This window comes from Lepus europaeus, chromosome 6 (assembly GCF_033115175.1).
Source record: "Lepus europaeus isolate LE1 chromosome 6, mLepTim1.pri, whole genome shotgun sequence".
NCBI classification, from domain to species: domain Eukaryota; kingdom Metazoa; phylum Chordata; class Mammalia; order Lagomorpha; family Leporidae; genus Lepus; species Lepus europaeus.
In genome coordinates, this window is record NC_084832.1 from 56,796,658 (window position 1) to 56,808,847 (window position 12,190).

The following is a 12,190-nucleotide window of genomic DNA, read 5'->3' on the forward strand; positions in this document are numbered from 1 at the left end:
GCCATATCTCTGGACACAGTCGCATCTTGCTAGGGGCCATCAGAGGCCTGAACAGGAACTGGCTTCTCTGGGTTTGAGGGCTTCAAAGACAGGAAAGTGAAGGCTCCATGGACATTAACTAGAGAGCCAGCAGAGCTGTGTGACGTCTAGGTGTCTCTGTAAGCCTCCAGGGGCCAGCAGCCTGCGGGCAGCTGCAGAGTGGAGGTGCACTGACAGGAAATGGAGAGATGTCAGGGTGTGAGTGGCCGGGATCAGGCCGACTCAACACTTGGGGCTTGGGCTGATGCTTCCCAGGCCTTGGGATTCTAAAAGATTTCATTTTCCAAAAAGCATTTTGTTCCACTTATTTTGTAAGTCTAACAGTTGATCTTATATGGTTGGTTAGTTTTTTTTTTTTTAATAATCCTAATTTTTTCTTTTTAAAAAATATTTATTCTATTTATTTGAAAGGTAGAGTTATGGGGTAGGGAGAGAAAATGGGAGGGGGAAGAGGGAGGGAGGGAGGGGAAGAATGGAAGAATGGAAGAGTGGAAGAGTGGGAGAGTGGGAGGGAGAGAGAGAGAGAGAAAGAGAGAGAGAGAGAGAGAGAGAGAGAGAGAGAGGTCTTCCATCTGCTGGTTGACTCCCCAAATGTCCATAATGGCAACAACTGGGCTGGGCTAGGCTGAAGCAAGAAGCCTGGAACTCCATCTGGGTCTCCCACGTAGGTGGTAGGAGCCTAAGTACTTGGGCCATCCTTTGCTGCTTTCCCAGGTGTATTAGCAGGGAGCTGGATAGGAAGCAGAGCAGCCGGGACTTGAACCAGCATTCAATACAGGTGTTGTAATTAGTGTCACAGGTAGCAGCTCAACCTGACTGTGCCATAATACCAGTCCTTGATTTTTTTCAATCAAACCTCTCAGACTACAGGCCTTTCAGAAAATTTTTCTTTGTGGATCTCTCTTGACAACTTCCTTATCTATCTATCAAAACCCTAAACATTCTTTAAGAAGTAGCTCAAGTGTCCTTTCTTCTGACAAGGCATCTTTAGTGTAAGTCATCCCTTCTTTCTGATTTTGGTACAAACCACATTTTGTCATAATTAACTGCTTTTCCTCATGGTATCTGGGAACTGCTTGGGCGAGGAGATCATGGTGTCAGCATCAGCTAACATGGGTGGTGGCATATGGCAGATAAGTATTATTCACAACACGATTCCAGAAGAACCTGCTTCCGTATCACCTCCGCTAAGGTCTATGATTAACAGAACTGGTATGAGGGAGGCCAGAGATGCTGCCTTTGAAACGGGCTGCTCCAGTGACTGTTCTCCACACGAAGGCTGATCATTCTTATGATAAGATCTTGACAAATATTTGTTGATTTATTGCTATGGACATTTGTGTCTTGGGAACACGATTTAGGTCAAAGACTCTTTCTTTATGGTTACTTGTGTTCAGAGAGGAACAGTTTCCAGGTGTAGCCTAAATACAGCCTCAACTCTGTGCACTGAAACATGGAACCAGTCACTGCTCAACTTCCTTACACTGTTATTTCTTCACATTCCATTCATCTGCTTGCTAATACCCATGTATTAGAGGAACACTTCAAAACTGACCGGATGGATGCACATGTGTGAGATGTAACAGTGCCGGAAGTGGTGGTGTGAGAAGCCATGAAGGGAAGAAGTGTCTTGGTGACCCATCGTTATGTATGTCTTGATCTGCAGAGGAATTACATTGATACAAGAGTATTTCAAGAATGTCATGGAAAGTGCAACTAAATGTTTTATGTGGGTGCAAGAACATTTAGTGTAGCAGTTGTTAAGAGGATTTAATTATATCTGGATGGGTTTATAGTGATGACCAGCATCGACAGGGTGCCAATCAGAGCTGCTGGGATTGGAAATCTATTGTGTTTGCAGTAAAAAGCAAGAGGAGACAGAGTGAATATGGACTCAGAGTTACAATGTTAACATACCTGCAGAACTATTAGCTTATCAACCAAAAAATTCTGACTTATTCTCCTTTGTAATGATATCTAGTGGTACAGCTCCAAAGTTTGGTATCATATCAAAAAGACATTTATTCTTTTTCAAACAACTTCAACACATGCCAAATCCAACAGGTGAGCCATATATGAAATGAACTAGGAGTTCTGGCAAAGACATTGGGCAATGTCAAGCTGACCTAATGTGCAGTTACTAAAGAGTTATGAAACATAAAATGCTACCCTGAAATGTCCCCATAAGACTTTAATTTTTTAAGGTACAATTGCATGTCCATGTGTCTTCCCAAAGATTGATTACAAAATAAGTACTCCATAATCCAGGGCCTTTCTTCTTCACTTAAGTTGGACATTAGCACCTGACCTCCTTTAGTTGTCAAGAGGAAAGTTTGGCAGAATGGGTTGAATTCTCGAAAGATTCTGCTCCAAATAATGTTATCAATGAAATCCCATTGATCTTCTCTAATCAATACCAACTTACAGGCCTCTGAATAAAGGCTCCAGTTTTATAAACTGGTCATGGAGGATGTCTGGGTGGAGTATACATTTTTGCCCAAATAAAACAGTGCCACAATTAATCACAACGAATAGGGCTGCTCCTTGTTTAGGCAGTTCTAGCCTCGGTTTTATATTCGCTGTGGATGGACTGTAGTTGGATAGCTTCTTTCTCACTCCTCTTTTCTTCTAGGTGGTCAAGATTTGTGCCAATGTTCATTTTCTATAGAAAAGTTATGTGCCCCAAGAGAGTCTTTGGTCATTTGAATATATTAGCATAGAGGATATATTGTGGACAGTATATGCAATAAAGACTTGGCCAGTTACTATTTCCAAATTGAGGAAGATTCTCTGCTGTGTTCCTGGCTTCGACTGGCTGAGAACATGCCCTCTGCGCCGTCTCTTCCTACCTGACTATTCCAGTGGAAGACTCCAGAGAAACTGCAAAGAGCCTCCCTGATGCCTCCAGTCATGCCAGGGGACTCCCAAAACCACTCAGTCTACATTATTTCTTCAGAAAAGAGGAGCCCCAGCACTGGCAACTCCCTTTTCTCTTGTTCTGATTCAGGAAGTTCTCTCTCTAATACTCGGTGTATCTAGATCCCAGAAGCTTGTAGGGGAGCTCTTTATGGCCCTAATAGTCAAGTATCTACAAAGGATGAATGACCAAACCCAATTAGCACAGAGTCTCATTGAATGACAAGGAGCAACTTCAAACTTTGGCAGGATTCACTTGCCAGTCTGAGAAACTCTTGCCCATTGCATTATTTTGGAGGATCATTCTCTCGTTGATTACAAGAGAGTTTAAGTATATAGATAATCTGAAGGTAAGTTTGGGCAAGAAGTCATATGTGCTATCCAACTATCATTAAATAGAGTGAAATAGTCAGAAAAGTGTGACTATGGAGAACTGAAGGGAAAAATGAAACTCTCAGGTTTATTTTCATCGAGCAGTTAAGTCCCTGGCCTCCTTTCTACCTAAACATTCTCAGGCACCGATTCAAAATGAATGTCACTCTGCAGTTCTCTTTTGCTCAGCCACAACCTTCAGATGCTAAATAAGTACCCTAGGGAAAGTCCTGGAAAATTTTGAGTTGACTGTATGTGTTTCTTTTTATTGAAGATCTTGACTTACTGATACTTTTCTTTTAATGCACTTGAATTAGTTAATTTTCTAATATTTGTTTCATACTAAAGATATCAGCAGGGGCTGGCACTGTGGCACAGTGGACTAAACCACTGCCTACAACACCAGTGGCATCCCATATGAGCACTAGTGAAAGTCCCGGCTGTTCCACTTCCAATCCAGCTCCTTACAGAAGGTGGCTCAACTACTTGGGTCCCTGCCACACATGTGGCAGCCATGGAGTTTCAGACTTTTGGCTTTGGCCTGGCCGTGACTCAGCCATTTGAGGAATGAACCAACTGACAGAAGATTGATCTTTCTCTAACTCTACCTTTCAAATAAAATTAAAAAATTTTTTTTTAAAAAGAGACATCAGCAGAGGTAACATAAATGTAACCTAACCTTCCTATGTACTGTTAATGTACAGTGTGTAGCTCTTATAATTTTAAAATTTTTTAGGCAGCAGAGTAACAACATGCATACACACATGTCTATGTAAATGTATATGTATATAACCTAGCCACTTTTTAGAAGGTACTGTAAACGAATGGTGTTCTCCCCCTAGAACACAATATGAGGCGGAGGGAGGAAGTACAATGAAAACAAGCACTTATTTCCATTTTTTAAACCTTCAAGTAGTCAGAATTACGTGCAAACAAAATGGCAAATTTTACTGAAGCTCATTATCTGCTTTGTTCATACCCTAAAAGCATTATGGGAGAAGTTGCACCTTTGTCACACTGAGTGAAAGAAAAACAGCTGTGAGAGTCGGCGGACACATTGTCCGACGGAAGGGAAATCCAGTTACCGACTGCATCTGGGTTCATTCTGGGCTCCGGGAACGGATGGCACGTCGGCATGTCTCTGAGACTCGTGCCTGGCATGTTATTACAGCTGTATATCATCAGAGAGAAAAAATAATTGGTTTTCCTTGGTGTATCTCTAAGTTGATGTCATATTCAATAACCCTGTAGTTGAAAAATCTATATATGATGGATGAAGTTTGGACTATCTTTTGAATTTAATTCCTCCGGCGCCAGCTTCTACAGACCACGGTGCACCTGTCACTTTGAGGTGAGCACATGCAGCATTCAGAAAGTGCAACCAGAGTGCTGCTTTTGCCAGATAATGAACTGCGGAAGAACAATTTGTCTCGCATGTACGATGGCCTCCCTCTTCACCCTTCACTACGCCGTGGAGGAGCCAAGGGTAAACTTGGAACCCCACGCTGGGGTCAGCGCCGAGGCGCTGCCTGCATCGGTGCTGTGTGTCAGAGTGAGGACGGCGACTTCTCTTTCTCTGGATTTGAGGGTTTCAGAGACAGCCTTCCGCAGCCTTCTAAGGTGGGTTCCAGGCGCAGTGCCAACACGTCTTCACCAAGAACTCTTCCTGATGAGAGTGAGGTATGACTTCCACCCACACTGATGATGACACAAAGCAGAAGAACCTTCAGAGCTTTATCTCTGGTACAGTTAAAGGAAAAGCTGGGCTAGACGCCTTTGTGGGGCAACTGGATGCTTCCAGGTAAACAGAAACTTCTTTCCCCACCCTCTTTCCCCTCCCTAGGAGCCATTGTTTTTGTTCATCTTCCATCAATGCATCCACACTGGGACACAAAAGCCAGTCAGACCATCCAGGGCTAGAAGTCTGGATGCCCTGATTTCTTTTCTTTCTTTTTTTTTTAAAAAGATTTTTTATTTATTTATTTGACAAACAGAGTTGGACAGTGAGAGGGAGAGAGACAGAGAGAAAGGTCTTCCTTCCATTGGTCTACCCCCAAAATGGCCGCTATAGCCAGGAGCCAGGTGCTTCCTCCTGGTCTCCCATGCGGGTGCAGGTGCCCAAGCACTTGGGCCATCCTCCACTGCCTTCCCGGGCCACAACAGAGAGCTGGACTGAAAGAGGAGCAACCGGGACTAGAACCCCGGCACCCTTTTGGGATTCTGGTGCTGTAGGCGGGAGGATTAGCCAAGTGAGCCACGGCGCAGGCCCCTGGATGCCCTGATTTCATCAGCATTACAGGGCTGTCCTTGGGGCTGACCTTAGGATGTGGACTCTGCTAAGGGGTTTAGAGCTGGGTCTCGGGGCTCAAAGCTCCACCTGGGCTGAGCGATCTGGCTCGTTATGGAACTTTTTGACTACAACGCACCTGGCCTCCAGCTAGAAGTGACAAGTCCAAACTTTAAAAGCCAGATTTGTGATCTATGAGATGCAAATCAATTTGTGTTCTGGAATGCAGTCTTATGTCTGACAACCAACTGATGATATGGATGATATGGTTATAGAAAAGCAAAACTCCCGTTAGTTCGTATTCCACCAATCTGAAATCTAAGTAACATAATCTCGATGAATTCAACCTCACTTCTGACCAGAGGCAAAGGTGTTCAAACTGGTAACAGGCTGGAGGTGAATTCCCTCCCCCAACCCTCCCCCACGCTCCAACCCTTCCTCTCCCTCTCTTTTGGATTCCCACTCTTAATTTATTTGTTGAACTCTTACTTACAGTAGGGTTAACGATATGATCATTAGGTATACGGAGTGAATTCTTTGGGAGAACAAATGAAGGAAACAGAATTTCCTTACCTATTAGCAGGGCTTCTTTTTCTGATTTCAAGCCTTGGCTCCTTTTCTCAATATTGTTCTCTCGGTCTTGATTGACCAATGCTACTGTCAACACGTTAATTTCCTATAAAGTTAAAAGACAAAAACCATACATGTGTTTATGCAGATTCTGTGCACTTCAGTAAAAACTGCCAGCTCCCTTCAAATCTATAAAGGGACCATTTCCCTTTATAACTGAACATCAAATCTGATATATAGTTAGTATATCTGCTCAACAGTAGAAAAGCAATTCTAAAACCTAGACTTCTAGCTTCTGCTCCCAGCAAACCTAGTTCCTTTCTGCACAAGTGGAAAACGTCGTACAAGTTATCTTAGTTTGGCTATGTTTTGATTAAACATTGCTCACTAAAACTCTATTTGGCTGTAGCTACTTTAGCAAGTTTTATTTCAAATATAAATTTTTTTTCTCAGAAAACAGACTGACTTAAAATACTAGGCTAGTAATTTGAGTGAGTGCGTGGACCCACTGGGAAAGAAACTGAGAAAGAAGTATTAGGGATGGGGGCCGGGGCCTGTACTGTGGCACAGCCAGTAAAGCCCCGGTCTTCAGCACCAGCATCCCATATTGGCACTGGTTCGAGTCCTGGCTGCTCCACTTCCGATCCAGCTCTCTGCTATGGCCCGGGAAAGCAGAAGATGGCCCAAGTCCTTGCACCCCTGCACCCACATGGAAGACCTGGAAGAAGCTCCTGGCTTCAGATCAGCACAGCTCCAGTTGTTGCAGCCATTTGGGGAATGAACTAGCAGACGGAAGATCTCTCTCTCTCTCTCTCTCTCTCTCTCTCTCTGCCTCTCCCTTTCTCTGTGTGTAACTATGACTTTCAAGTAAAATAAATAAATCTTAAAAAAAAAAAGCATTAGGGATGTTCAAGTTGAGTGGATCTGGATCCTCACGTACAACTGAAATAGGCAAACAAAGCAAAGGTTGGGAAACTCTTTTCTTTGGAAACTAAAAATGAAGTATTGTACAACAAGGCAATAACACCTAAAACACTGAGGGTGGAGTATTTTTAGTTGTTTGAACTTTTTAATTTAAAAATTAAGATTTCATTCATTCCTCCCAGACTTACTATAAGGACTCAAAATGGAGAGTGACTGAACAGCAAGTCAAATGATCTGGATATCTAATCCACATACAAGGGAGAGCTGACTTAGGAGGAAGTTGAGTCTCACTGGCAGGACAATGATTTCAAAGGACCAGCAGACTGAACTGTGAGTCAGGGGTACTGCTTCATCACACGGTGGGGAATCTCTAGGAATGATGGCGGGTAGGCTGGGATGGCCAAATGGACATAGGAGAACTTTGCTGGTCTGGATAGATGGTATCACAGGTATTATCCATAGGACTGGAAGAAGTACATGTTTAACCAGTGAATACCACTCAACAAAACTGGCCAGATACAAGGCTATAGAAACTTTGGGGAGCATAAGCATGCAAACACACACATCCCATTTGAAGGTACTGAAAAAAAAAAAAACAAAACCGCAGCACATACCAATTAATATATATCTACGAGTCTAGCTGAACTTTTAAAGCTGCTGTTTTATAAGTCAGAGGTTATTAGAAATTTCCAGGAAAGACGACTCAACTGTGAAATTGTGGTTGGTCCTATCTGGTGAGCATTTTGGAGGCTCGACTCACCTGCTGAAGACTGAGTGAGCAAGGTTGGGTGAGAGGGAAAGATGAGTAAAATAAAAGAATTGAGGCAGCACAGCGATGCTGTGACAGCTCACAGGGTAGATTCTGCCTGACTAGGGGATATCAGCTGATGCCTGGGACTGACAGTAGGACCGTCCCTTTGAGGACAGGGTCCAAACGGGTTTAGAGAACGTGCTAAACATTACAGCCTCAAGAGGCCACAGGAGATAAAAGGTGCTCTGATACTTCCAACAAGAAGAGATCCTGGGAGCCAGCCCCAGTGGAAACCCAGTGAAGCACTTTAAAATGGAACAGATCCAAAGGTTTATGCAGATGGGATTAGAACATTTTATAGAGATACAAGGAGGGGGATCGAAATTTCTTCTGTGATGAAATAACATATGGAATTTTTTGATGAGCTTGTCCCATCAAAGCAGATGAGACAAGAGAGATGTCTCATAGAGCAGAGGAGAAGAGTGTGTGTACACTTCCTCTCTCTGGGCTGGCAGGGTCTAGCAGCCTGCTGAGTCCCACCTGTGGCATGCCCTGAGGGCACACAGCCCCTGCAGGGACACAGCACAGGCCTTCCACGTCTGAGAGGGTAAGACTGCTAAGCAGAGTGCAGGCAGAGGCTCTGCAACTGTCTCCCAAGAGAGGTTTAGGGGAAAAAGCATGGAAGAACATTAACTAGGATGATGATTGCATCACTAAAAAAAATACCAGTAATGAACCTCCGAGCTAAGTGGAAATAATATCTCCAGGAGAGGGTGATCTGTTCACAGCCTGGATGATAATTGGAGTCAAATGAAATTACTCACAAGGGTTTAACAGACAACAGGCCTGCGTTAATTGCTAAGACTGAGTGGTGTCCTGGGGCTACCACATTGTTGAGGATCCAGGTTTAGTGAGGGAAGCGGACTACAGAGAGCAGGCAGCGTCGGGATTGGCAAGCGGGGAAGGGACTGAGATGACCCAAGAGTGCTGGTCATTACCTGTCCCCATGTCTAAAGCTGGAGTCGTAAAGAAGGGAGACTTTCAACTGGGTCCCCACAAACTACTGAACCAGCAATGTCTTCAAGGACTGAGACACAGCCTCCTTAGTAACTCCTGCTACGGTAATGGTTTAGGGTTGGGCAAATGAAGACGGAACCATACGGAAGTCCTAGAACCAACCACCTTCTAAGGAAACAGACCTTGAGACTGGACACTGTGGCTTATGCTGTGTCACCCACAAATGAGGTGCTCTTACATAGTCTTCAGCAGAGACTGTGGAGTGGACACGCTGCTCGAGACAGCTCCCACATAGTCTGGAGGGCCGAGACTCAGGAGCCGTGCCAGGCCTTGGGTACTTCTGTACGCAGTGCGTCCTGTCAAGGCTGGAGATGAGGCCAATTTCCTGACTCTTCCAGGAAGAGAACCATGCTGGGAAGTGGCACAGGAGCCAATGAGAGGATCACGTGGGCTCCAAGGAGTTCTTGCATTGCATGATAAACGGGACTCAAGGATCTCCAGGAGGGAAGGTATCATTCCCCCACAGCCAAAGGTGCGCCCAGGCACGCTAACCAGAGACTTACATCCACAATATCATCTAGTGAAGTGGGCCCCGGTGCAGACAAAAAGAGATATTTAAGAAGTGGAACTTAAAAAAAAACACACACACACACACACAAATCTGCTGATGCGGTGGATGAGATAAACGTTGGGAAGGAGTAGGTACCTTGGTGAATACGAAGACAAAGAAGGAAGCGAGCTTGGGAGACGATGATGTGTTCAGTTTTAGAAATGCTGATCCCGAGGTTTCCATGGCATCTTGTCATGGTACAGGGAGGGAGGTGGGAAGTAGAGGTTTGGGAGCTTAGAAGCCAGGCCTTGCCCTGACAGCTCTTTTTCTAGGGGTGTGTCTTGGGTCTGTGTGTGCAGCAAGCAACTTTGACGTTTGCATATGGGCCAAAGAGCAGGCTTGCTTATGTTTGATATAAAAGGGGTAGATTCCCCAAGCTCAGTGCTCCTCTCCTGGAACACAACTCCCTACCATGTGCAGGCTCGGATTATAAGATCCATAAGCATAAGTCTGATGAAGCCAGGAAGGGTGGCAGCACGTGACAAAAATTCAAGGGGACACTGGCCAGAACCCTTCCAGGAATAACTTTTCATTCAAGGGACTTCTTGACTTTGATGGCAAACACACAGCGGGAGCAGCTCTCTAAACCTTAATTTTTCTGTCATGTAAAACACAGTTAATACCAAGTGCCTACCCACCGGGGTTGCTGTGAGGACCAAATCTGACAACTGGAAACTCTGGGCATATGTTGGGGACCATCGGTATTCACTTCTATTAATTACAGAACTGGCTAGATTCAGAGCAGGTGCTGGATACACACTTGGGGTTTGTCTACAGTCATAAAGATACCTATGCGAAACTGATAATGTGGTTGTAGCCAAATAACGAGTATTTTCCATTTTCCTGGTTTTCTATGCCAATGTTCTTGTACCGCTTTCCTTATAATTAAGAAATAAATCTAATGACATGAAGGTGTCATTTTGAAGGAAGTTACGAAAGCAGAGCCAGACCATGAACACTTCACTAAGGAATATACCAAGTAACACCCTCTGCCTTAACATGCACTCCCTAAATAGGAGACTGGCACGGTGTGACTCCCCATTGGCCCTTCAAGGTCTGGCGGGCTGCAGGGGGCTAATGCCTGGTGAATGGGACAACCGACATGATCTACATGGCAAACATTTGCCACGTCACCTCCCACTTCTGCAGCACCACACATGACATGGCTAGCATTCCTTTTCGGCCTTCTTTGTCCCCTGGTCTGGTCTTGCTGTTTGCCCACAGTCCCTATTCTTAAACATCACACTTCACAGAACTGGGGGTGCTGTAGATCGGAGTTAAGATGCCGATCAGCTACTCCCTTAGCCCTTGCTCACACATTTGAGAAGTACTAAAAGCAGTGCATCCAGCAACATGCCAGTCTCCAATAACCTTCAAGCGATTCTTCATGGAGTCTGAACTGTGGTTGCAGGAGGAGGGAGAACACAGGTAACTCTCACACTTTCCTTTATGAGCCATTGACTGGCATGTAGCAGACATCCAGACACTGAAAAAGGAAGGGATGGCCCACAACATTGGTCTGGAATATTGAAAAAGATGAAGGATTTTCACAGAGAAAATAGGTTCCAATTGCCACTGACTTGCTATCCTTTTTTATTTTGTTTCCTTTGTAAAAAGAGGGATTTTTTTTTTTTTTAAATTTTTGGGAGGAGATGATCCCTACAGCATGTTCCTGCTCCAAAATTCCATGTCTGCTCCATGAAGTAGTATGTAGGCTCTCCTGGTTTGGAAGATGTGGGCAAAGAAGGCCACAGTCAAAAGAGCACTACACAGGGGTCAGCACAGTAGGCTAAGTCTCTGCCTGCAGTGCCGGCATCCCATATGGGCGCCTGTTCATGTCCTGGCTGCTCCTCTTCTGATCCAGCTCTCTGCTGTGGCCTGGGAAAGCAGTAGAAGATGGCCCAAGTCCTTGGGCCCCTGCATCCATGTGGGAGAAGACCTGGAAGAAGCTCCTGGCTCCTGGTTTCGGATCAGCGCAGCTCCGGCCATTGTGGCCATTTGGAGAATGAACCAGTGGATGGAAGACCTCTTTCTCTCTGCCTCTCCTTCTCTCTCTGTGTAACTCTGACTTTGAAATAAATAAGTAAATCTTAAAAAACAAAACAAAACACACAATTTAAACAAATGGAGTCCGGCTGACTGGCAGGTCAGGATGACACTGGAATCGAAAGTCACAGAGATTTAGACGCACTGGCTCTGAGAGTTTAGAACTATTGGCTCTGAGGCCTTGGAGAGGTAGCTGCAAGTAGGAAAGGTGGGCTCAGGAGAGCGCCTGGGCTGTCCCCCCTAGCGCATCTTGTGCATGGTCTCGCACACTTCTGTGCACACTTGTGTTGCCCAGCAGAGCCATGAACAGGGCTCTTGCATCCTCCACGAGAGCCCCTGGCACTGGCGTGGCCACTTCTGCACACAGCAGCAGTTCCTCGCTCCCCAGCACAGCACCCTCCCACGGGTCCCTACACGCGAGTGCTCTGGCCTCATTTTAAAGTAGCATACTTTCTTTTCTCTCTTGGACTGAAGGAGGAAAAGAAGTTAAGTTTTAGCTTGTCTCTATTACTAACACTTCCCATGTTTTTAATTTAAATATATTTTTGGAGCCCAAGATGTAAGCATATAACCTGTTTCATTTCATTTCCAAAATCTAAGACATCTCTCTAGTTCACTTTAATTCTTTAATAACACTTTTGGTTTTCTCATTATAAAT

General features: G+C 44.8%; 1 protein-coding gene across 5 annotated transcripts in view; it reads right to left on the reverse strand.

The window, feature by feature from the left end:
* ENOX1 (ecto-NOX disulfide-thiol exchanger 1) overlaps nucleotides 1-12,190 on the reverse strand; it is a 599,613-nt gene that overhangs the window by 15,136 nt on the left and 572,287 nt on the right. For all 5 annotated transcript variants that reach the window (XM_062194137.1, XM_062194133.1, XM_062194135.1 and 2 more), the window contains one exon: nucleotides 6,188-6,290. In XM_062194137.1, coding sequence (XP_062050121.1) covers nucleotides 6,188-6,290 — 103 coding nt within the window. The remainder of the gene's footprint in view (nucleotides 1-6,187; nucleotides 6,291-12,190) is intronic.